Source organism: Ambystoma mexicanum, chromosome 3p, assembly GCF_040938575.1.
Source record: "Ambystoma mexicanum isolate Mex_15411 chromosome 3p, UKY_AmexF1_1, whole genome shotgun sequence".
In the NCBI taxonomy this organism is placed as follows: Eukaryota; Metazoa; Chordata; class Amphibia; order Caudata; family Ambystomatidae; genus Ambystoma; species Ambystoma mexicanum.
The window spans coordinates 1229659481-1229685818 of NC_090925.1; the positions used below are offsets into that span (position 1 = coordinate 1229659481).

Here is a 26338-nt window from a genome sequence, read left to right on the forward strand (position 1 = left end):
AACCCGCTGTCTCTGGGAGTCCTCGACCGGAAGATGTCCTGCGGCTCCAGTGGTGCCTCACTGTTCACCACAAGCGCTTTGGACCTGAGGTGGCGGGCACGGTGGAAAACACGTGTCCGCTTCGTCGCCAATGTAGTATCTCGCAAGTGGACCTCCTCACGCTGCCAGTCAGTCACCCTCATGCACACAAGGATACACCGACACAGGAGCTGGGGTGCAACACCTCTTTACTTAATGGCCGTCAGCCTCGAACTGCCTTTCTGGCGGTAGCCCCGCCCCTTCCTACACGTGGGTTGCAGCCCACTGATTAATGGCAACAAACAGAGGACTCATCCTCTGAACAAATAAACAATGGTGACACCACACGCATTAAGCCAAAACAGGAACTCAGCATTCACTGGACAGCACCCTGTTGACTCAACACATAAACATTGATAAATATCCAGTTATGTACCAGTCAATGTTATACCATCATGGGCTAATGGCTCATTGAATAAAACATTCTGCTGCATTGTTGTAACACTTATGTTCTAGGGTTGGAAAATGTACCTGTTTATCTACCATATCAATTAATTCAATGAAGTTGTAGCACTGCTTTCATCTGTCCAAACAGGATAACTCTTACTTTTACTTACCTTTTTAGTGTAATAGGATAATGGAAACATGTAATCAACGTCTTGTTGTAATATATTGGAAAACCTCAATAAAAGATTTTAAACACGAAAAAAGTTGGAACGTATTCCTGGTATGGAGGTTTGGACCTCAAAAGTACTGTGACACGGAAGAATAGTATTAGGAGTAATGAAGATTAGCAGTAAATTATCGGCTCAATTGCTTCACTGTCCCTTGTTATCTAACCACTGTGTCATTCTTTAGTGTGGGCTGCTACTAAAACGACCGGTAGGTATTCAGGCCAATACAAAAAAATTGTCGCGCTAATGTCCGTTACGAAAAATGAAATACAAAGCTTGCAATATATAAGGCGGTATAGTTCTTAGCGGTGCTAATTGCTGCAATACTGGACTACAAAAATGAAACGTAACTGTGTAAGCGCCAATTTGAACGGTCGCTGTAGCCGTCTGTCAAAACTTCTTCCCGCGTCTTGATTGGTTTAATTCATTACCGGAAGAGAGATTTGCAGGAAGGGACTTTCAGGACATAATTTTCTGGTGCTGTTGCGGTGTTGTTGAATGTGTCTATCGATTCAACACAGCAGTGACGGTTCTTGGCGTGAGTGGCTTTAAAATCTAGAACGCAGCAGTAGTTCTATTGTGCTTCACAACTGTTTAACCCGTTGAGAACGGTGCTGTAATCGCAATCATTACACAAAAAAACAAGCTCCGCCATTTGCCTGTCTTTGAATATATAAAACGCCTTCCAAATAGCTGCCAAGAGACCCACTGTTATTCCGATGGAACATGCCTGTCAGACTGTACTTTATTGAATGCTGGTGCTTGTAGTCCAAAACTGAGTAGTGGAAAACAAAGCTAGGATGAATAGACTGCCAAGTGATTGTATTGTAGTCGGCGTTTATATAGCGTCATTCATTTGTATTTTTTTTTTTAAAAAATGCTCACACATCCCGGCGGCACTGTTACAGAAATACGTCTCTTAGTTACATATTTATAACACGCTTAACACCCGGAGGTTTTTAATCGGGGATCGAACCTGTGTTCGTGTTTCCAAGGCGAGCACGTTGCCGCTTAGCTATCCTCCCATTTTTGTGGCATCATGATGTTGAATAAAAAGGCAAGACTGACTGACGTGTTACACGAGATGTAAAAAGAGGGCAATTTAGTAGATATCTGAGCTGGGATCATCCGAGAACGCATGCCGCAAACGTCCAGCCATGATTCAAGAACTCAAAGTTTCTTTCGTAATTTCTGACCCAAATACCTAATGTATAACCGTGACGAGATCGCCAGGTAACCACATAATGTGGGATGGAATCGCTTTATCTTCAGGGACATTGGTTAATTATTTCTTAGGTAAACGGCATTCAAAGGTCAGCCCTGTGTAATATCTGTACGTTTCACTTCTATTCCAGGTTGCCCGTAGGAACAAAACACGACGAAGGGATGGGTACAACGGTGCCCCACCGCAGCCACCCTGGTAAGAGGCGAATCTGAGATAAAAAAGCCAATCGGTGCAAGATTACTAGCTTTAGTTGGCAAACTTCGCAGGATAAACATAACTCTTCCCCAACGGTGATAATGTAGCACAGACCCTTTCCCAAAATGTAATACTGTAGCCATGGCAGGCACATTTAATCCTAACGTGTTATGTATTATTCTGTACACTGTCCGTTATTCGTTTCTGGGGCTCAGGTGATAAAAGGCTTGAGTTAGTGCTTCCAGGATTTGAAACTTTGGCCTGCTGAGTGAAATGACTTTCCGAGCTTTCTAACTGAGGTTGGAACCAGTGACTCACTGGTGGTCGTATATCAAGATTTAGCTCTGAAGGTGTGTATCGTGGTATATTAAGAGTCTTCTTGTATCTCAGGCTGTGATGGGCCATACTTTAAATGTTCCTTGACATATTTTTTAGAATGACTCGGGCTGTGGATGCGTCAGATGGCTACCCAGCTGTTGGTCCATAGCTGTGGATCAGCAAAGCTCTCCAGTTTAAAAATGTATATTCAAAATGTAAGAACTGCAATTGGCACGCGGGGGGTTGGGGAGGGGGGGCTGGAGTCAGCCAATCAGGTGGCTAGGAACGCAGGCTTGAACTGCCGGTAAAAGCCTGCGTTCCATTTATTTATTTATTTTATTTGCATTTTTAAAGCGCACAGCTGCCCTCAGGCATCGCAGCGCTGTTATAAGAGAGTTTACTTGTCATGGTAAATATAACGAGAACAGACATGGAGACATGGTTACAGGCATGGCTACAGTTCCAAGGTTACATGGGAACAGTGAGTCTAGTACAGTTGTAATTTACAGATATGGTAACGTGCAGTAGTATTATGAGTGAGATTCACTTAAATGGGTTGGTTTTCAGAGCTTTTCTGAAAGCTATGAGGGATGTTTCAGCTCTGAGTTTAGGCAGTAAGGAGTTCCAGGCTTTTGGCGCTAGGACTTCGAAACTCGAGCCGCCAGCTTTAACTCTAGTGAAGCAGGGGATTGCTAGTTGGTTGGCGTACAAGTCCCTTTTGGGTCTGAGTGACTGGACTGGTTGTATCCGTTCCGTGAGGTAGCTAGGGGCAGATTGGGATATGCATCTGTGGGTAATGGTGAGAGTCTTAAACTGAATGCGCTCTTTGACTGGGAGCCAGTGGGCATTTTGTCTTGCTAGGGAGATGTGTTCCCTCTTTGGAATATTGAGGGCTGCTCTCAGAGCGTTGTTCTGTGCAATCTGAAGTCTATTAATGTTTTTGGCAGAGGTGCCTAGCAGCAGGACGTTGCAGTAGTCCAGTTTAGCGCCTATGGTGGCCCTAGCGATGTTGAGGCGGTTTGTAGCAGACAGATGGGGCTTTACTGCGTTCATTATTTTGGTTGTTAGGGCTGCTGAGGAGGAGATGTAACTGACATGTCTGTCCATGGACAGGGTAAAATCTAGGTATACTCCCAGTGTTTTTACCGCAGAGGAGACGGAGATTACCGAGTTCTCAATTAAGAAGTTGCTGTATTTGCTGTCTAGTTTGCTGAGGGTTTCTTTGGGGTCCTCCAGTAAGATCTCTGTCTTGTCTCCATTGAGACAGAGGCCATTGGCTGCCACCCATGCCTGGATGATGGCATAAGTGTTTTGTAGGGTTTTTTGGTCTTGCTCGTAATCACCAGTTAGTGGGAGAAGGATTTGAGTATCGTCGGCATAATAGGTGAACGCTATGCCGAATTCTTCTAGGTCATTGAATAAGGGGAGTGTGAATAAATTGTATAGTGTGGGGGAGGTGCAGGACCCTTGTGGTACACCACAGTTGATAGGGGAGGGAGTGGCTGATGCTTGGTCTGAGTAGACCCTCATAGCTCTGTGTTGGTGAGGTGTGTCTTTAAGGTTTTGTGGTCGACTAGGTCGAACGCCGCCGACAGGTCAAGGAGAAAGAGGATGGCACATTTGCCTTTATCCATATTGTTTAGGAGTTGGTTCTTTAGGTCGAGTAACGCTGACTCTGTGCCATGGCGTGGGCGAAAACTGGACTGTCTCTTACCTAGGATGTTGTGAGATTCAAGGTAGGCTTGTATCTGTAGGTAAGCGGCCTTGTCCAGGATTTTCAGCAAGAATGGCACTGTTGTAATGGGTCTGTAATTGTTGGGTGAGTCAGGGTCTAGAGTGGGCTTTTTTAGTAGTGGGCGAACCCAGGCTTCCTTGAGGGAGGAGGGTACTAAGCCAGTGGCGAATGAGGCATTAATAAAGGTAGCAATGAAGTGGGCTAGGGCTCGGCGCAGTCTTTGATTAAGTTTGCTGGACCGATGTCCCCCTTGCAAAGTGAGGGTTTTATTTGTTTCATGATGCGTAGGACCTCAGGAGCGGTTACCTTTCTAAAGGTAAATGGCGGTGGGGGATTGCTGTTTTGTTGGGTATGGTGTTTAGGGCTGGAGGCAATCCGCGTTTTGTGAGGAGACTTGGGTAGACTGTCAAGGTTGGCTTTGATTTTCTTTTGGAGTAGGTCTATTTTGTCAAGCATAGCCTTGTGGATGTCATTACACCATTTCTCGTCTTTGACTGTTTGATGTGTGGATGCGGGTGGTATGACTAGTTCGTTGAAGATAGTGAATAGTTCTTTTGAGTGTGATTGGGTATTGTCGATTCTAGTGTTGTATGAGTCAGCTTTAGCTTTGGCTATGGTGCTTTTGTATTGTTTAACAATAGTTAGGTATGAGTCGTGTAGTGGGGCGGAGGGGCAGGATTGCCATTTTTTGAGTGCTTGTCTTTTGAGTGTTTTTAGGTCACGCAAGTCTTGGTTGAACCATGAGTTGACGTGGAAGAATTTTTTCTCTTTTTTTGTCTCTAATGGGGCAATTGTGTCGATGATCTCTTTGATGGTGGTGTCGTAAAGTTCGACTAGTTCTTCGGGGTTGTTGGAGGAGGGTGATGCTAATGCTGAGACTTCTAGGAGTGGACACATTCTCTCTTTGGTGAGTAGCTTTTTAGATCTGGCTAGGGCAGCTGGCAGGCATAGGAGTGTTCTGACTAATAGCTGTCTTAGTTGGGATGTAAAAGTGGATGAGGTGGTGGTCGGTTCATGGTTGTGGCGTGTTTGAGCTGATGTCTACCCTGCAGTTGTGGTCGACAAGCCAGTCTAGTATGCGACCTTTAGTGTGAGTGGCAGAGTCAACTCTCTGGATGAATAGTAGGTCTAGAAGGGCTTTAGCAAAGGTTTTGCTGTGTTTGTCCTTTGTGTCATTGAGTCTGAGGTTCATGTCTCCTAGGAGTATGGCTTTAGTGTTGGGTTTGAGGTTGTTCCCTACGAGGTGTAGGATGTCAGCTTGGAAGTTCAGGAGTGGGCCTGGCGGCCGGTAGATGAGGTGCACTGTCATGGTGTCGTTGGGAGAGAGGGAGATTTTCACTGATAGGGCATCAAAGTTCTCAGACGTGATGGGTTTAATTTGTCTAGCCTTCAGTGTTTCTTTGACTATTAGGGCCACACCTCCGCCTTTGTGTGTTGGTCTATCTTGACGGAGGATGATGTACCCAGGGGGGAGGGACTGGCATATGGCTGGTCCAGAGGCTTCATGCAGCCAAGTTTCTGTAATGGCTAGAGCATCTAGCTCGAGGTCAGCGATTAAGTTGTGTATTTCAGTGGCGTGTGCTTGAAGAGATCTAACGTTAATGAGAGCCAGTTGGATTTGGGATGGTTCGAGTGTGCTTGGTTTGGCGGGGTTAGTGTGGTGTTTGGTAGTGTTGGTATGGAGTTTAGTGGCGGGGAGTTGGGGTGTGGGAGAGGGAGTGATAGTAGAGGGTGTGGGGAGTGACTGCAGTGTGGGTTTGTGAGTATTAGTGTGAGCTGTGGAGGTGCAGGCTCTTAGTCTGGTGTTACTTATGTGCACTGGTAACGTGTGAGATGTGCTTCTGGCAGTGGATTTGGGGTTGGGGACGGTGTTAGTAGGTATGGATTGGTGGATGTGGCACTCGTGTGCAAGTAAAGCTGGTAGGAATGGAGTAGGGCGAATGGAGTCAGAACATGGAGGCTTGTTGTGGTGGATGGAGGCCATGTTAAGTGTGGTGGGCGTTGCCTGGGGTATGGGTGAGGGGTATAGGTAAGTAAGTATAGGTAAGTAAGTATCACGCATCCCACGTGGCAGCCAGCTCCCCCCCACCCCCTCCGTCCCCTTATTATTGTTACTGGTTTTAACTGAATAAAGCATTTAAAAGTAAACATATTTTTATTATTTTTTTTAATTCTTTATTTGCATTTGGTTCAATTACGTAAAACAATTTCCTGTAGAACCTTTACAAAATCTAAAATCTTAAAATTAACCATTAATCAATCATATCAACTACATAAATAACTCTAATTCCTTCTCAATATGCTTACAAAAACTTGCAAGCTCATAAATTAAGGGTTTATGTAGTCCCTGCATCATTCTAGACGGTTTATAGTGATAATTTCGAAAACAAAAATCTCGAAAGTCAAAACATCAAAAAAAAAGAGAATTTTTTTTTAATTACGTTTTTTATTCGAAATGGGGGGGTTCCCCCCCAACCTCCCTTTTTAAATTTTTTTTTTTTGTTTTACCCATTTATTTTTTTCCCGGACCCCAAAATAAATATAAAATAAAAACAAAATTTGATATTTTTTTTTGTTCGATATTATGTTTTCCACAATATTGTCTTTCGATTTTATATATATATATATATTTTTTTTGTTGAAATTATGACTGACCACCATTCTAGACCACAAGGTTTCGAAACAGTCCTCATATTCAATATTCACAAATTTCATAAATCTAAGTGTCCTCATGTTCTTAAAATGTGGACAATACAAAATAAGGTGTTTCAATGTTTCATCTGGTTTGTTGCATTCGTCAAAGCGACATCCCACATAATAGTTTGATTCATTCGTTTTCCAGTTCTTAGTTCTTTCTCTTGTGTGGTATAGATTAAATCTATAACGAATATATACCTTTCGAGTGAATTATTATTATTTAATTCTCCTGCCCCCCACTTTCCTTATTTTGGCTGCGGCGGCACTCGTAGTCGCACCTTCCGCTCTGCTCCCGACATCTGCCATGGAAAGGGAAGGCAGGGCTCTGTGCATAGCCCTGCCTTTGACTGAAAATACTTTTTTTGCACCCCGAGTTATGGAATCGTACAAAAATGTCGACCTGGTAATTGCGACGGCCAAAAATGCCGACTTTTTTTTAAAGTCCCCTTACACCACATATATATATGTGGGGGGTTCAGGGTATAATATTAATATCGGGGGGCTGTGGGGGGTCTCCCCCTGCAAATATATGTGGTGTTACTAGTAATCTTCATTACTTCTAGTCCTGCTCTTCCTCGTCACGATACTGTGAGTTTTCTATTTGTTAGTTCCACCTCCTCCGTTTTAGGCCCAATCTTTAAACATTCAGGTGGGAGGGACCGGAAGTAAGTACTGTGATGAGGAAGAGCAGGATTAGGACTAAAGAAGATTACCAGTAAGCCATTCCAGCATTACCTCCATGTCCCTCTTCCTCGTCCCAGTACTTGTGAGGTGTGCCAACTTGACGTAATGAATGGATTTAGAACAAGAAGCACCCCAGTTCCAAAGGCACCTACCTTGACTGTCCAGTTTGAGTATATAGTGTCTGATAAATGTGTTGGTGCCTGTTAAGATGAATTTCTGAACTCTGGCCTGGTGGGCAGAGGTTCAGAAGGCCAGCCTAGTTTCTTGGAACAGGGTAACCTTCTGGACAAGCCAGACCAATCAAGGTAGCTACGGCGGCAGTGAAGACTAGGTCTCAGGAGGGGTGAGGGTGACTGAAAGACCTCAATGAGGACATAGAATAAAGGACACTTATAAATCACTCCCAGTCAGGTGTATATATATCAACAATCCAAATACATTTATTCCAAGGCCTTTGCAATTCAACACACAGTAAGAAAATCACAGCAATACTATTAAACCAACACACTCCTATCTATATACATATATACAAGACCAATGGGGTCCAAAGGATGAATGCACCTAATGGGTCCACAACCTAAACAGGGAAGGAAGCAGGCAGTGCAAATAGTCTTTAGGACATTCTGTATAAAGCACAATCCTAACTGAAAAGCAGTCCAGTCTCTAACGTGAGAGGAGCCTAAAGCTCAAATGTACTTGTGAAGCTGGCGTACGCGATAGTTCAAATGGGCAAAGCGGGGTCTTTTGTAGGGGCTCTAGCTGGTGAGGTGATGCAGAGCGCCTCCACTTGAGGGCAGAGTCGATTCCAAGAGTTGGGAATAGTTTGCTAGTTTGCACTAGCAGTGGAAAGGACAGGGGCCCTCAGGGGCCACTCCTGCATATAAATGGATGGATGCGCTAGGGGCCACCGGTTAGGGTTGCGATTACTCACCGACCCCCAGCGCACTCCGGACCAAACTTCGACAGTCAAGTTCAAATGCGGCAATCTTGCGGCTCTGCTGCTTTCAGCGACAAAGTTACAGCGTTGATTCCCCTATGGGACAGTGGCGATTTCTCTGCTCCTGGTGGATGGATCAGGCCAGTTCCACTGTAGCAGGCTTCAGGGCACAGAGGACCACAGCTGCAATGAACTTGCAAAGTTCGCCACCACGGCTGGGTGACACGGCAACCGCGTAAACTCCAGCTCGGTTGCATTCCCTTTACTCCAGACCTGGGAACACCAAGTGATCCTATCCTTCTCAGTGAGTACTTCAGAGATCGACATGGTATGGGTGTTTGGGGCCTTCTCTTATCCAGAATCTCCTTGGCGCCAAAACGAAGAGGACCCAATGGGAGATCTGCTCACATGCATACCATACGTGGACCAATCATGGGCCACGGTGGTCCCAGGCATTCACTGCACTCCAGACTCTCTGGCACCCAGGATGTGTATTGGAACCAGACGTTCCAGCCTACATCCTGGGGGCGCGCACACAAGGCATGCAGAAGCCCGCGAAAGCTTGGCTCTTCCTGGGAAAATGCATGCCCAAATAAGGACTGACCCGGGTCGGCTCGACCTTGTGACGGTGAAGGGGCAAGATGGCCAAAGGACAGTACAAAGAACCTTGTGGTATGGCCATTTTGGAGCCAGACCACCTAACCGTGCCAAACGCGGTAATCACAGTTTACGTGGCAAGAAAGGGTTAACAATATGCGAAATAAGCTGCCACCAGCCCTGTCCAAGGCACATCTGCACTTCTCCTAAAAATCCTTTGAGAGTATCTTGGGCCTTTTGGAAATTACTAGACCCAAGTGCACTGTAATGTAAGGTACATTGTACACTTGTTACATGTTGCAGAAAAGTTGCAACATTGACAAGGACTAAGGGAAACAAAGTCTCCCAGTACTGACTGTCTTTAAGGGCATGTCCGTTTCCCCATGAAAAGTGAGCGAAAAGCCCAGGGGAGTGCAGCAGAAGGCTATGCTCCTCTGGTAAAGTCAGACTATGGTGTTTAGACAGCAGCAAAAAATCGGGGGGTACACAACTGGAGGGAAAATTACACATGAAATGGAAATCTTTCCTAACAGTGCCTGACCATGAAGCAGCCCTACAATTGTCCTGAATAGAGACCCCCTCGGACCTCAGCCGATGAGGCCGACATCACCCTTGTCATCCTTCCTTACCCCAGAAAGGGGAGGAGGGTCTGAACTAAAGGACAAATATGCCAAGGGGGTGGTTTCTCTTAGCCAATGGCTAACCATGGGAACCATAGCTTTCCTACTAGGAGAGGTCCCACCATAGGTTACAATTAGGCTATCAAAGGAACAGAAATCGTGGACTTCTCTAGATGACCAGGATGGACCTCTGTATATCCAGTTAACTCCAATTTCGTTCCCCTGGAAAGGAGGGATTCAAGAAAAAAGAGTTGGAGGACATTTTATTGTGATCTGTGGAGTTCTGAAACTACCCTGGAAAGGAATAAGGGATGACCTCTAAGAAATGAGGCAGCCAGACTAATAACCAGATACACATCTTTAAAAGAAAGCATGATTCCTGGATGGCCGCCACACCCCGAGTATGTGAGTGTGGTGTGCTCTGACTCCCCCAACAACAGCAGAGCGGCCCCCTCCCAGAGCGAGCTTCGTGCAGTGGTCTGTAGCCAGGCAGACCCCAACCACTACAGAGCAGCGTGGATATGGAGCAAAGACCCGTGCCCACACCGTAAGAGCGATTATACGCTCCAACGTGCAGATAACCGCATTTGTGGGCCGTGGTTCGCCAGACCCGGCAGATCCGAAAATCAGGCAAGTCGGGAACTTCAACATCTTCAGGACATTGCAGAGCACTGAAGAATAGTGAGTAATGGTGTCTGCTCATTGCTCTTTGGAAAATTACAGCGCGTGCGCCTGCACGTTCATAAACATAACCCGGCTTTAATATCAGCGCTTGCCCATACCCTAGACTTCCGTCTGAGAACACAGATTCTATATACCCAGGCTCTTTCATCTGGCACGGTGTAGTTGGAGGGGGCATTACCATAGAAGAATGTATATTCAGAACTGCACATACTATTAGGAATAAAAGAAAGGACAGCCAGGGCCAGTAACTTTGGAACACTTGCATCAGCAGAAACTTCAGCAGTGCTGCTAGCATATATCGCACAATCAATGACATCCACACAATGGGGCTAGAAGTGGATCCCACTGGGCTCTTTGTCCCCGCTATGAATTAGTGTAATTTCCTTTAATACTCACTGAACATTACTTTTGTGCGCCTGTGCAGAACAAGGCAGGGCGGCTGGCGAAGATCCAATAAATAAAGGTTTGTTTTTTGACATTTTGAGTTTGGAGGTGGAAAATAGAAGGCTTCCATTCACTCCCAAGCAACTGTGCAATATCTTTCAGTCTTGCTGAATAGCACCTTCTGACCTTTGGAGATGCAGTTCCCCATCATATGCCGAGGGGGGGAAAAAAAGCTCACCCAGCTGGGGCCCACCAAGGCTCTCCAGAACAAGCGGAATCCCCTACAAAAGCTCTGGCGGGATCCAGGTCTGGTGACAGCGATAACGGGAGAAACGGGGATAGCTCTCCCTGGTGGGGAAGTCAGTGCCTCTGAAATAGAGATGGCAGCTTCTAAGGAAGATTTCACGACAAGTTTCCAGCAATTCCAGGACAAGTTCTCTGCCTCATTTCAACTGCAATTCACCTCTTTCACAACGGAAATAAGGCAATCGCTATCTGACTTTAGTAAAGAAATTGCTCCCCTTGGTGAACGGATTGATGTTACCGAACGGGAAATTCAAACATTGACACGGGAGACTAAACAATCAGATATCGCACTTGGAGAGCTGGCCAGGGTAGCAAATAACCTTGAATTGCAGTGTGAAGATATAGAGAACATATCTCTATGCTCTAACATCTGAATTGGAATTTTACTGCAAACTGTCCTGGACCCTGAATTGAAAGACACTGTAACTCACATCTTTGCAGACTTGATCCCAGACAAAGAGCCCCCCCCCATAATTACATTGGATTGCCTACACAGAACTGGCGCGAAAAGAAACAACCCGGGGGGCTCGCCCACGCAATGTCCTAGCAGCATGCACATCCTATACACAGAACACATTTTGAGGAAGGCCTGTGAGCAATCTTTATCACCTACAATGGCATAGAGATCCAACTCTATCAGGATCTCTCCCAGACCACTCTCCAAAAAAGACGTGAAATGCAACCGCTGGTCAAAACAGTACAATCCAGAGGGATCAAGTACAAGTGGACTTTTCCTTTTGGTCTGGTCTTCTCTTTAGATGGTAGACATTATAGGATCACCTCACAAGCTACACATCGAAGAGGAGGCACTGGAAGACCCATCTGAATCTGAGAAAGGATGTTCAACTCAACAACTTAAACCCTGGGAGTGGTCAACCTCATCGCACCGGGGAAGAAAGCTAAATGCGAAACAACGAGAGGATTTTAAGGCACGACTCAGAGGGCCTACCTCTAAACTTCCGGAATAAGGAATGTCAATTGGAATAATAAGCAGCGAATGAATCAAGCATTATAATACTGGTAAAGCTTGGAGGAAGAGACCGAGCATAACATTTTGGAATTCATCTGTTCAGGTAACAGATGGGGGTACTAGGCTACCCTGCATGTTGCCCTGGAAGTGCAGTTGACACACGGCTGGGTTTGGTACCCCGGATTATGTTAGGCACCGTGGCTCACACCAGGGACACTGTTTGGGGATTGTAGTGGGGAAAGTTGGGGTTAGGGGGGATTAATGGGGAGGGTGATGCTGGATGAGGCAGGTTGTTGGGGTAGGAATACATGGTACTCGATGGTAAACCCAATAATTTTGGCTCACGCACGATTTTCCTGTTCAATATGTTTTGCAAATAACTGGAACGGTTCAAATGTTTAACGTTAAATATCAGGGGGTTAAATACCCTGGGGAATATAGGAAGCTTGAGGCTTCACCAACCGGACTTGGTGGCACTCCAAGAAACGAACATTTGTTTAACAGACGGGTATAAAGTTTGCCTTCAACGATATCCGGTGGTGATACATGCAAATGCTGTGGGTAGGGACGCTGGGGTGTTAATAGAAATGAAGCTCGATCCCAACATTAAGGTGCTAAGAACTAAAATCCAAAAGGAGGGACGATATGTTTGTGCAACTTTGGGAATAGGCCCAAAAAGAATAATGGTAGCTTCAATTTATGCTCCTAATACCGGCCAGGGAGTTTTTTTTAAAAACAGTTATCACACAATTGGAAGCTTTTAGTGATTGGGAAATCATTTTATTGGGAGATTTCAATTTAGCTTGGGACCCCCCTGCGAGATCGAACTGCGGTTTTCGCTTGATGCAACAGGTACCTTCTAAAATATTAAAACAAAAATGTGCAAACCTAACACTGGTGGATGTATGACCAAGTCTAATGGGGGAAGCAAAAGGATACACTTATTATTCACATGTACATCCATTCTTTTTCCCACATGTTTGGGTTTCAAAAACACACCTCGGAAGGGTCATCCAAATCTCGTCTCAGCCGATTACGCTTTTGCACTTGCGCGTTCTCAATGTCACTGGGCCTAGTAAGATCGCTGTTTTGTTCTCCCCTGTTCCCCTCCCCTCCCTTGCCTTGTCGCGCTCTGAAACACTTGTGTACGAGCGCGATAGAAATAAAACATAAATCAATCAATCAAAACCATGCACCTTTGATTATAGATATAAATATCGTAGGGGTTTTCTAGAGGGTGTGGTCCTGGCAATTTCCATTGATAGCAAAATAGTGGAGTTCTTTAAACTTAATCAGACGCATGATACTTCAGCAAATACAACCTGGGATGCGTTAATAGCAACAATTTGTGGAGTCTTTATAGCAGAGGCAGCCTACAGACGAAAACAATAAATGGCGTTGGAAATAGAGTTGGAGTTAGAACTTCAACGAATAATGGGGGAAATGGAAACGAACACAGGCGCGTCAATTCAAAAAGTATATAGAACAGTAAAGGGTAAATTAAACATACTTCAAGCCAAAAAGGCAGAAAAATCCCTCTTATATCTTTGCCAGATTTATTATGTCAAAACTAATAAGGCAGATTGCTTATTAGCCAGACAACTATGCCAAAAAATAGCATCGCAAACTATTCAATCGATCCAAACACCTGAAGGGATACAGTAACAAAATCCTCTCACTTTGTAATTTCATACCTTCTAAGCAAATGTTTATCATTCAGAATATCCAGATGAACATGCTCAGGTGACCTATTTAGAAGCAGTTACCCTTCCCAGGATTGCAGCGGCTGACCGGGAGTGTTTTAAGAAAGATATTACTGCAGAAGAAGTAATAACTGTTATTAACTCGCTTCCTGCAAATAAATCTCCAGACCCTGATGGATTCCCTGCTCTGTTTTATAAGACATTTCGTAAGGCACTGGTACCGAGGCTTGTACACCTATATAATTCATTCATAAAGTCAGACAGTATCTAGCCACTATGGAGGAGGCAAAGATAGTTTTATTTTCTAAGCCTGGCAAGGACCCCAGTAGGTGCGGATTGTACCGTCCCATCGCACTTATTAATATCGATGCTAAAATGTATTATAAAATACTGGGTAACAGATTAGAAGACTTACTCCCCACAATCATACACCCAGACCAATCTGGCTTTATGAAAAATCGCCAGACACACCAATATTAGGCGCACCTGTCATATGCTAGAAAAGGTTGGGAAAAAAGATATCTCTGCGATCTTAATATCACTAGATGCTGAAAAGGCTTTTGACAGGGTCGAGTGGTCATTCCTCTTTCAAGTCTTGGCCAAAATGGGCTTTGGTCCCCAGTTTATAGCAGGAATAAAGGTAAACTACAAAGTCCTGATAGCCCGTTTACTGATTAACAGACAGCTTTCTCCCCCCCCATTGCTCTTCAAAAAGGGACTAAACAGGGTTGTCCGATGTCACCATTATCATATGCTATAGGTTTAGAGAACTTATCTTTGGCCTCTCACGAAATACTCTTGCTCCGAGCACAAACACAGTTTGGCTGGGCACAAAACCAGATTAAGCTATTAGGGGTCGCTATAACTTTTGACATAACCGGAATGTATGAGGCTAATTAATCCCCCCTTATTGAAAGCCATTATGAACCAACTAGATAAATGGGGGCCTCTAACGATTTCTTGGCTATGGCGAATAAATGTGATTAAAAATGACTTTCCTCCCTAAAATTCTGTATTTTTTTCAAGCACTCCAATTCAAATTATGGTCCCATTCTTTAAAAAGCTACGTAAAACAATACCTGCTTATGTATGGAACAATAAAACCTCAAGGGTAGCATTTGAAGTTTTAATCACCCCCATTAATAAAGGAGGTATGGGTCTCCTTAACTTCCAAAAATGTTATCAAGCAGCACAACTCCGAATAGTTAAGGACTGGTGGGATTTAGACGTGGAGAAAAAATTGGGTGCAGATGGAACGAGCACTGGGCGGATCGCAATTAGGTGAAATTGTATGGCTCTCTAAAGGGGATCACCCTCCCAATATTCATAAAGGTAAGATTACAAGTCTAGTTGAGGAGGTGTGGGATACAGCAGCTAAAAAATATAGACTTAGGACATTTCCCTCACCTTTCATACTGCTGTTTCATAACCCTAGCTTTCTGCCGGGCCTTAACCTTCTGGTATTTCTTAAATGGAAATAGGCAGGCTGTTCTACACTCTGCGACAGGTTTTTTGGTAGGGATCCTAATCCTTTTACTCAGTGTTAACTAGAACTGGGATTGAATGAAGCAGAGCGCTTTCAGTAATTTCAGGTCCGTCACTGGATCTTGGCCCCTCTGCTTAAACAGCGGCAATCAGGCCGCTGACCTCCTTCAAAAAATGTGTTACAACTAATCCAGGGAATAAGGCTTTAGTATCAAATGTATATAAAATAATAAACAAGATCCCCCCAGCAGCCCTCTCACTATATAACTCGATGGCAATTAACGCTTGGAGAACAAATGCCGGGAATAGAATGGGAGGGGCTATGGAAAGACATTCCCAAACGTACCTGCTCTAAGGGAATTTTGGTATAAACTGTTAACCCAATGGCACTATACCCAGGCTCGCCTGCATAAAATCAAAGCATCTATTTCTGAGCAAAGAGAAGGGAAATGATTTACTGTAAAATTTGAAATGCAAATTTTAAAAAAGAAAGATATTTCTCCCAATTATCTTTCTGGGGGTAATGGCCAAAAGAAGTCAGTCTTGAGGGTCAACATTGCAAAGAAAAATATTACATGATTTAAAAAGGGGCCGACTGCAGTGCTCTGAGGACTGTTATGGATGAAACACCATGTGCAGCACAGGCACCTTCAAGGGGATACTTGTGTAGCCAGAAAGGGAGGTGCGAAGGAGAAAGGAGCTGGTTAGGAAATGAAGTTTGTCCTCAAGAAGACGTGCCTCCCTGTCCTGCTTACCCGAATCCTGTTGGAATGAGTGAGACCAACAACTGGAGATGAAGGGGAAGATGGCCCGCACCAGTCCACTTCGCTACATTCCGTAACGTCCTTATGGCTGCACTTTGCAGCGTCCTCTAGGCTCATAGCTGTGCACTGCAGCGTGTGCCTCTCGCCACGTTGCGCGGCTTCCAGAGCCTGTAATCTGCAGGCAGCTGCCTTCGCTGCACTCATGTGCGCTAGAGAGCATGGCTCCAACGGGCATCAGCCCGCTTTCAACTGCCACCCATTTACTGACGTTCAGTCCTCACTCAGTCATTACATGGGCGAGCAGTGACCCATTTCCTGCTGCAATCTGCAGCATGATTGCAAGCCTGACACCCGAGGCCATCCGCCACACACAGCTCTCAGAGGCCTCTATGCGGTACGCCAGCAGGCCAGCAGCCATCCGCTTCACGTGGCTTCCCAGAAGGCCGCAGGACGAGCCTAAAGTGAGCCCTCGGACAAGTTATTTCTGAGGCTTTGCCCTTTCAAAGGCTTTGCCACTCCACTGACTTCAACTGCACAAGGCCTTTCAGCAGCCACAGCACAGACTGTGACGGACACACAAGGCCCTCCAGATGCCGCAGCACAGGCCAACCTTAGCCTGGACATTGCAGGAGACCTTAGCAGGACGGGGATGCACACGAGGACCTATGCTCCAGGAAGGACGCAGGTAGGAGTGGCTGGCAGTGCCAGGGGTTCCAATACCGCTGTGAACCTAGGGCGAGCCAGCAAAATCTTCAGGTCTCTACCCATCAGTAGAAAGGACAGGGACACCACCACTATACTACACTGTCACGAGAGCACTGCATGGTTGAGGCCAACATGACACCATGGAGGATCAAGTGGCAGACCAGCCAGCACTACAGCACACTACCACAAGAGCCTCATTCCTCAGGAAGCTGGCCCTGTTCTCGTTACGGCCCCAACATGACAGAGGGCCCTGGTAGGTCGAGTGGGTAGAAGAATTCGATGACTTCATAAGGGCTGTTGGAGAAGACAAATTGCTCACAAAATACCTTGTTTGACTCATCTCTCTCCTTCTCACCTCGCTTCGCAGAACTTGCCAAGAAAGCCCACTATCAGTTGCACCTCCTCAGAGGCATTCTCCCTTCCCTCAGAAACTCGATGTCTCCAGAGCTCCGGGCCTTTCTTGGCTGGACTTTATATTCCCTTTGCCCCCTTCAATTAATCCAGAATAGGACTACAAGACTTATCCTTGGCCTTGACCGCATCTCTCCAGCCCTAAAATCTCTCCACTGGCTCCCGGTTGCTGTTAGGATCAAGTTCAAGACCCTCTGCATCATCCACAAGGCTTTCTGGTGCCTGGGATCCCGCTACATCCAACCCTCTCTCCCTAAATTCCTCCCTGCTGGAGCCCTTGGGTCTTCTAGCTCCAACTCGCTGCATATCGGATGCTTCTCTAAGCAGAGAGTGGAGGGCAGCGCTCTGCTCCGCAGGTGCCTCCCTCTGGAATGGTCGCCCTGCCCCTCTCTGGCTTGAGCCAGAACTCCTTGAGTTCTAGAAGCTCCTCAAGACCTTCCTTTTCTCTTCTTCCTTCCCGCTCCCCCTCCCCTCCCCTGCTAACAGCCAGCCTGACACAGTGACTGGCTGCCTGATTCCCTCTCGAGTTCTACAGGGCATCAGGCCCTCCTGCCCAGTCCACCCCCATCTTTGCACTTAGCATGTAGACCCTCACCGCCTGCACCAATGCAATCCCTGGTACTGGCCCTCCTGACCACACCTTAGCACTCGCCTAGCCCCTTGGCCCCCCCTTTCACTTGCACTGTCTCATCTTTACCTTGCACTTCCCATCCCACCCTAGCACTTCTCATTTTGCCCTACTTGCACTCCCCCTCTCCCTCGCACTTCTTGTTACTGCACTTGCACAATCCGAATGTCACAAGTTCTAGTAGGACTGTTCTTGTTATCTTTCTCCCTTGTTCCGCCCCCCCATTTTCTTGTCTTGTGGCACCATGAAACACTGTTTGTTGTTTAGGCGCCTTACAAATATCCAATAAAAAACATTAAAAATAAAAGTATAGTGAGGATTTGAAAGAATGTATAGATGCCCGTGCTCCCATTCAGATGAAAACATTGAGACCTAAACCATTAGCTCCTTGGTTTTCGGACACCCTAAATTCAAAAAGGCAATTTGTGGCAATGAGCAGAGAGAATTTAAATTTGACAAAACGGGTGTGCCGCGAGTATGCACACATGATTATAGAAGCCAAATGATTATATTACAATTAAGTATTTGAAACAGCGGCTAATCAACCGTAAGCGATATTTGCTCTGCTCAAAGTAATGAAGAACCCCATCCCAGCTAAACAAATTAACAAATCTAAAGAGAAATGCCAAAAAATCGCTTTGTTTTTTCTGAGAACGATTTAGCAATTCTTAAATGAATACCTCAATCTTACATGAAATCATTTTGCCTTAGTTTTAAAGCCAGCAGTTGCTTGGAATCTTTTATCATCCCAGATGTTATCAAGCTTAATGCATTGATGATAAAGACTAAAGCCACTTTTCAGGCCGACATTTTCCTGGCATCTAAGATAAACCGAAAGGCTTTCCTTTTTCTTCCGTTTACAAGCAACTGATGGCCCTTTCACTTGAGATTGGTTGTTTTCCTGAATCTTTGAAAGTTGGACATGTGCCTCCAATGTAAAATAAAAGCCAATTTGGAAGTGCAGGATATGGCCAATTACAGGCCGGTTAATTCTTCACAACCCTACTATTGATTGGTCCAGAAGGGTGGTGGTAGTCTGGCTTCTGTGAGGAATATTGTTTAGGTTTTTAGAGGCAGAGGAGGAAGATGGGGATGATAGACAAAGAATAGTTGCCTTGGCTGACGGAGAAGGAGGAGGTCATACTATTGGAGAGTGCTAGAGAGATTTTAACAATGTTTTTGACAAGGTGGAGGCAGGGGAATGACCTCTGCATAGACCTTTTGACTGCAAGATAGATCTGGAGGATGGAGATAGTTTTGCCTAGTAGCAGAGTTTACTCTTTGACCAAGAAGTAGAATGAATATCTTAAGGAATATCTAGCTGAGAATCTGGCTAACGGTTTCATTAGACATTCGCAGTCCCCAGCAGTCTCGCCCCTTTTTTGTTCCAATAAAAGGACGGCAAGTTGAGGACTTGTATTGATGATCGTTCCCTCAATAAGGTCACGATCAAGAATCGTTACCCGCTGCCGCTAATTCCTGAGATGTTAGAGCAAATTCAAGGTGCAGCAATTTTTTCCAAATTGGATTTGATGGGGGCTTACCATCTGGTTAGGGTTAGGGAGGGGGATGAATGGAAAAAAGCTTTTAAGACTAGGTTTGTGTTTTTTGAATATCAAATAATGCCCTTCGGGTTGTGCAACGGGCCGCCACTTTTCAATTTTTATTAACAATGTCCCCTGGGAATTTGTAGTTATTTTCATGTCGTTCTTTAAAATTTCTAGGTACATTTATTGTGAAAACAGTGTCTGACCAGTTGATTGGGTGGATATCCAACCGGAATTACTAGCCCAGTTTCTGGTTTTCACACAGGTTACGGCACGGGAACAGCTATTATGCACATTCTTGACGATGTGCACACGATGTTGGATGATGGTGGTTTTTGTCTGCTTGTTCATTTGTATTTGTCTGCGGCATTCGACATCATTGACCATAATATTTTGCTTGACGCACGAATGCAGCGGATGGGAATTGAAGGTTAAGTATTGCAATGGTTTAAGTTTTTTTTTATGCCAGACAGCAAATGGTGGTAATGGGACAGAATCACTCTGAAATGTTTAGTACTCCATACAGCGTTCCTCGGGGTTCAGTTCTCTCACCAGTGCTATTCAATCTTTATATGAAGCCATTGAAAGTTGACATAGGTATGCGCCAATATGCCAATGACAGTTATATCTTATAATTTCTTCTAAGAAAGATTTGTCGCGTATAGGTGAGTGTCTGGTTGAGATTGAAACCTGGATGTTGGATTTGTTTTTTAAACTGAACCAGTCTAAGACAAAATTTCTTTTAGTGTCCCGCTCTGGTAACCAACCTGTTTTTTTTAAATTGGTTCTTACAGGAGAACATCTCAGGCTCACAATCAGGATTTTCCAGCTGGCTAAATTGCTGTGTTTTATGTTAGACTCTGGACTTACCTTGATACCACATATCAATGCTTCCGTGAAATCAGGCAACTTTCACCTTTTTGCTCTGAGGGTTGTGAAATCTTTTATTTCACCTTGCCATTTCCACACCTTTGTGCAATCCTTAGTTTTAGCCTGCATTTATTTATTTGTAAAATATTTTTATTAGAGTTTCACAAGTGCAATTAAACACGCGTGTTCATTGTTCAGATGTTTGACAACTGTCATATCCCCTTCCACATCCTCCCCTCGTTACCCACCTTAACCCCAACACAAACAGTAAATGTGTCCACGATCCATATCTCTATAAGAGTACAGGTTCATTGGGTTAGTCTGTTCATTAGGTAATCCTACGTTACCGGCTGCTGGTCATGCTGTTGTCCTTTACATCCATGCTGTTTTCCTTTCACAGGTTTCTATAGTCAGGGGGGATTATCGTCTGGTGAGGTGAACAGTGTTTGCACAAGTATGCTCCATGCCATGATGTCTACAGAGCCTTCTCTTCTTCCCATTCCTAATGCTTCATACCACACTGCCGTCTCTGCCATGGCCCACCTTTTGAAATCTTTCCGCCATGCCTCTATGCTCGGTCCCTCTTTGGTTTTTCAGGTCATTGCTATTCGCTGTTTTGTCTAGTGCCCATGCCAGGTCTATCATTCTTTTCATTGCTCTGTCTTTTCGTGGATATTTATATAACCCCAAGAGGCGGGCCTCGGCTGACCATTCTTGGCCCTTTATTCAATTTCTCTGTAGGCGCTGCTCAATACCTTGCCAGTATGTCTGGATCGTTGGGCAGGTCCAGAACATGTGTCCCACGCCTGCCTCATTCTCTCCGCATCTTGGGCGACCCTGTTGGGTTGCTCCTTGGAACTGTGACTTCTTGGAACGTCAAGTATGCTCTATCTATTATTTAAAGCTGTAGCTGTTTCAGCATGGCGTTTCTGGAGATCTTTTTGGGATATAGCAATGTGTACCGAGAGACCCCCGGCTGGCCCATAGAGTCAGGGTTTGCTCTGCAGTACTTTAAGATGAGATAGCTGCACCTTGAGATGAATGGGGGTGCAGGTTTTCTTACTCCAACACCAATCAATAAGGACAACTCAATGGTTTGGCAAAGGGGAGTCCGTTTAATGACAAGTACAAAAAACGGGGAAACATGGAAATCGACAGTGATGCGCCAGCCTGTCTCGCTTCAGCTCCCTCGAACTTCATACAAAACATAACTTTTATACCAAAAACACATCATAATCTGACGTGTAACACTCAAGAGTTAAGATGCAATTCTATTGGTTGGAAAAAGGTAACTTTAATATAGGTGCTATATCTGTATATGGTAACGGAGTGAGGGGATTGGGTAAATACTGTCAGGTGGGCATCTAAGCCCTTCCTTCAACAATGACTATTGTTGACGTCACTAAAAGTACGACGTCCCATTGGTTCTACTAACTATAGGACCCTAGATTATTTGGTCCATTGTGATTGGGTTGGCATCAACCCCATGCATAAATCTCCACTTTGCTTAGCAGAACGGTCATCCAGGTGCAGGGTGTCCCCCAATTCACCCTGCCTTCCTACAATCATCACTTTATGGGCTATGTGTCAATTTATTCACTGTGGTTGGCCTCAAAATTGCATCTTCTTGTCTCGAGAAAGTTCTGATATCTCTGTCTGGGTGGGTGCCAAGCGTAGGTGTGCAACGGTGCCTCTTCTCGCTCGGCTGATCACGTGCTAGCACACCATGGATTTACCTCGTTTCTTTCAATTTGTGCATTTGATTTTCATTTCACCCTGCCACCTGCCTACGCCTTCTTATCTCGTTCCTTCAGTGGCAGGATATTCTGTTCTTAGCTTCAATTAGAAGTAGCTACTGTTCATAGCTTCTATTGATATGACCTTGGCTTCCCCGGCACAAGCTGCCTCAGTCGAGTTTCGATTCAGCCTTTTTCCTCGTATTACGAAAATATGAAACTTCTTGCGTTTGGCTTATAATAACCTGGGTCGGTTCTGGTTTTTAGTGCAAAGTGGACTAGCACTTATACAATGTGCTTCATTTTGAGGTAGATTGTGTACAATGGTGCTTGCCGCTCTATTCTTCTACTTAGCATAGCAAGCACGCCATTTTCTTAGCTTTCTTGCGTTTACAAGCATATGTACAGGCGTTTAGCTGGTTGACTATCTTCATCCTGCATTCAGTTTAAGCCCCCTTGTATTTCTACTATGTTCTCTTTTAGTTTCACAATATCTTTATTCATGGTGTTTCGTCTCTTTGTGCCATCCTTGAGTCATCATATCTTCTATGGGTACGTTAGTCCAGACCCTTGTGACGTCACCATTCGTCTTCCATTAAGGACTTTTTGGTTTCTTCCTGTACAGTACTTAAGCAATCTTCATTTTGTCTCATTTGCTGGTAGGGTTTTCTCAATGGGTACCTTACTGCCCATGGTTGTCTGGTTATTGGTACTTCAATAGGTGTCATTCTTCTAATAGGTACTGGGCAGAGCCCCACTGTGGCTCTCTGCTCATCATACGTCACATATTTCGGTGTGAACGTTCCTGGTACTTCAAAATGGGTGACTGGAGTGCAGGCTATATTATGGACTTCCTCTACACTCCCCCCTCTGGTTGATTCATCGACCACTTCCACTTCCTCCTTTGGGTTCATCTTACTTGTCTCTTCTGTATTCATCTTTATTTCATCTTCTGGGTTCATTCCCTCTTCATCTTCTGGTTCTGTACATAATGGCTTGAAGAAGTGTCTCTTTGGAGTCCATATTTTTATTACTCCTCTCAGGTTTCCTGCTGTCCTTACGTGTTCGTCTTTGTTCCATGTCATCAGCTGACATTGTCCATTTGGGCTGCAATAAATCCATCTTCCTACATAATTCCTGCGTTTCCTGGGATAAAGAAACTTTGTACCTTCTGGTGCATGCTTTCTAGCCTTCACAAAGTCTCTTATTTCTTCATCAGTCAGATCTTTGGGCTTCCATCCTGGTTTGACATCATTCATGATCTTCATCCCTATGGCTTTGTTCGCAGTCTTCTGGCATTGCGAGATTATTATCTTGATAATGCAAAATCCTAGTAATATCATCAATAGCAAGGCTCCCAGGAACTTGAATGCATCCGCCATCCATTGTGGAATCCATGAAAACAGTGATCCAAACCAGCTGTCATCATCAACTTCGTCGGTTTCATTGATCATCTGGTTCTGCAGGTTTGTCAGCATACCTATAGCTTCTGTTAAAGTTCCATTTTCCTCGTTGTGAGAAGGTATAAATGTGCAACATGATTCTCCTATTTCTGCACAAACTCCTCCATCCATAGCTGTGATCATGTCAAGGACATATCTGTTCTGGAGAGTCATCAGTCTGATGGCTCTTAACTCTTCCTTGATTGCATTGAATCCTTGTATGGTTGTGTTGGTGGTCTGCAGTAACTCCCATCTGGTTATCTGCAACCATGTGGTATTTACTCCAACTTGGATTCTCGGCATGAAAATCGTTGTGAACACTGATGAGGTGTGGCTGAACAGCCTGTGTTCATATGGGATTGCATGAAAAGCTTCTTCTGATTTGGCAGAAAAGTAATTCTCTCTCCATTTTATTCAGATCTTGTCTTCCTCAGGTGATCATTTGCTTTTGGGAAACTGTCAATGTTCAGGTCGCTTTTTGGAATTACTAATGCTAGAACGTGGACATTCAAAATCGTGAAAATGCTTCCCCAGTTTTTCGGCGGTCTGATGTATGCTTTGGATCCACATGCCCAATAATGATCCATAATCACTGCAGTTCCGTGAACCAATCCTGGAGCATCAGGATCTCGTCCACAGTTCTGATTCTCTCCCATCTTCCTTGTGCCGTCATTTCTGAAACATAGTTTTGGGCTTTCCAGTATCACTATCTGTAAGGGTCCTCCTCTGGCTTCGACCCATGTTAGCAGCCTTGCATGTTTTGGCCATAATGGCTTGCAGCCATTCTGCACAATGTCAACTGTTTCTTTGTAGAGTCCAGTGATCACCTACGCTCTGCAGATAACCACTTCTTTCTCTGATCCGTCTGGTGAATGCACTGTTCCCCAAATCTGCATTTGGGCTCTGTTCTTCCACTTTCAAGCTTCCTCTGAAGTTTTTCCGTGGACATTTAGTCTCGGGTTCACTTGCCATCTTATTCCTGCTCCTTTAACTCCAGGCTTCTCATACCTGATCACATGATTCCTGGTATGAGCTCTGTTTCTTGTCTTAATGTCTTGGACATAATCATCTTCATCGGGGTAAGCTGTTTCAGTCGCCCATATTAGGGAAGCGTCACTTCCCATAAACTGGCCTCTAGTTTTGCACATGGCTACGTGTGAAAGACAGTGTGTTGTCTGGACATCAATTTCTACAGCTACAAAGATTTTGGATTCCCCCATGCTGTACGGTAGGAGTGCACAAACAAAGCATTCTCCTTCAGAATTTCTTCTTCCAACTTCCTTCATGTGCTGGTACCAAATGTTGTTAGCTAGGTGTGCTGTGCTATCCAGGTAATCGTTCAGTTCATTGTCGTCTTCATGCATGCTTTTCTTGATTCTTAAGGTCTTCATCTCGTTTGCTATTACAACATCTCTGAATGCCTCTGTATGGCTTTTTCTTGCTGGAGGGTTCTCTGGTATCCTGGTCCATGGTGCAGGCCTCCCCATTTGCGCCATTTGAGTGGACAAGAGTCTGGCAGCTCTTGCCTTTTCTTCATACATTCCTTCCCTGTTGGATGCAAGTGCCCATATCCAATAGCCTGGCAGTGGTCCGGTATATGGCTGCACTGTGGAACTGGTACTTGTCCCTTGTGTTGGAACATATATGCTTGGCAATACAGTCTCTGTGGTTTTATTTTTCAGTTCCTCTTTTCCTTGCTTTGGCTACGAACGGGAATAGTAAGTCTACTAACATTTGTGTCCTTGCAGAGAGTTTCTCAGTGTTGGCTTTTGTTTTCTCAAGAGTTTCTGATATTACTGCTTCTGTTGGCTTTCCTTTGAACTCTTCTTGTTTTCTCATGACAGCTTCTGTGACGTATTTTATGGCAGGTAGTCTCTTCCCTCCTGCTGCTTTGGTTTGTGGTTCTGCAGTCATTGATGCATGTTTCGTGTACATTCAGTGTTTGCATGCGTGTAGTTGTCAGTGATGTTACTTCATTCATCTCTTGCCGACCCTGTCTCCGGCTTTTCTTTTCATTCGTTACTACAAGTGGGTGTGTATCGTTGCTAATTACATCCATTTCAAGTTCATTCACTCAACCATCAGATCTTCTAGGGACTGGAATGACTATATAAGGTCTGGGTGCTTTTGTGGGTTTCATGCATACATCATCAGCTGGGTGTACTGAAATTGGAACGCTTTGTGCACCAATATAGAATGCAGTTCTGATCGTTAATGACAGTAGAATAATGATAAATACAATGCATAAGTACATTATAGTTCGTTATGTGAGGCGACAGTATTTCCTTCTAGAGAAGCGGAGATGCCTCTCTTCTTGTGGGAGGACCAGGTTGCTACTCTGGACCCCCATCTCGATCATTCACCACTGTTGATGTTAGTATTTCCTTATCTGATGTAATTTTTCAAGTTCTGAGTTTGAGTGTCTGGTGTTCAAAATGTGTTCTCCTTCCCCTTCTTGCAAGTAACAATTGTCTTTTAATTCAGAATACAGTTCCTTTGTTAGACTATGGAAAAGAAATCAAACTAAGTAATACTTCAGTGTGTCCTTTTGCTGTGCATGTTCAAAGTAGGTGAGCTCCCAGTCCACCCCCCAAATCTGTTTCAGTCCTTAGGACATGTTGGACAGTAGTCCGTATGAAGAAATAGGGAAAATAACAAATGGAGTTCTCGACTCTGCCTCCTCGATCTTTCCCTCGGCGGAAGGTTTCACGATCTTCTCCTAAGGATTCGATGGAGATTGGAAGTTTTGATTTGAGCTATAATACCCTGCAGGAGCATGTTTAGCTGGGTACACTTTACTGGACCTCCGAGAAATGTATGTACGTCAACATTGATTGGTATTCCCACGAATTCTGGAAAATTCTAAATGAGATGAAAGAAGACATGGTATGCCAGTCTGCTGTCTTCTGGTGATAGGGACATCTGTCTGGATTTTTGTTGAGATTCAGGATCATATGTTTTTTCCTTGATGTAAATAATGTCTGCACTGTCGGTTTGCGTGGA

At 44.7% G+C, this 26338-nt stretch overlaps 1 protein-coding gene across 3 annotated transcripts in view; it reads left to right on the plus strand.

Annotated features, from left to right (window-relative positions):
• Positions 1-1055: 1055 nt before the first annotated feature.
• Positions 1056-26338, plus strand: part of SERHL2 (serine hydrolase like 2) — a 357899-nt gene continuing 332616 nt past the window's right edge. The window contains exons 1-2 of one of the 3 annotated variants that reach the window (XM_069652694.1): positions 1056-1230; positions 2048-2112. In XM_069652694.1, coding sequence (XP_069508795.1) covers positions 2079-2112 — 34 coding nt within the window. In that variant the 5' untranslated portion in view covers positions 1056-1230; positions 2048-2078. Of the gene's footprint in view, positions 1231-1775; positions 1926-2047; positions 2113-26338 lie in introns of those variants that run through there. The other 2 variants (XM_069652695.1, XM_069652693.1) reach the window with 2 other exon arrangements.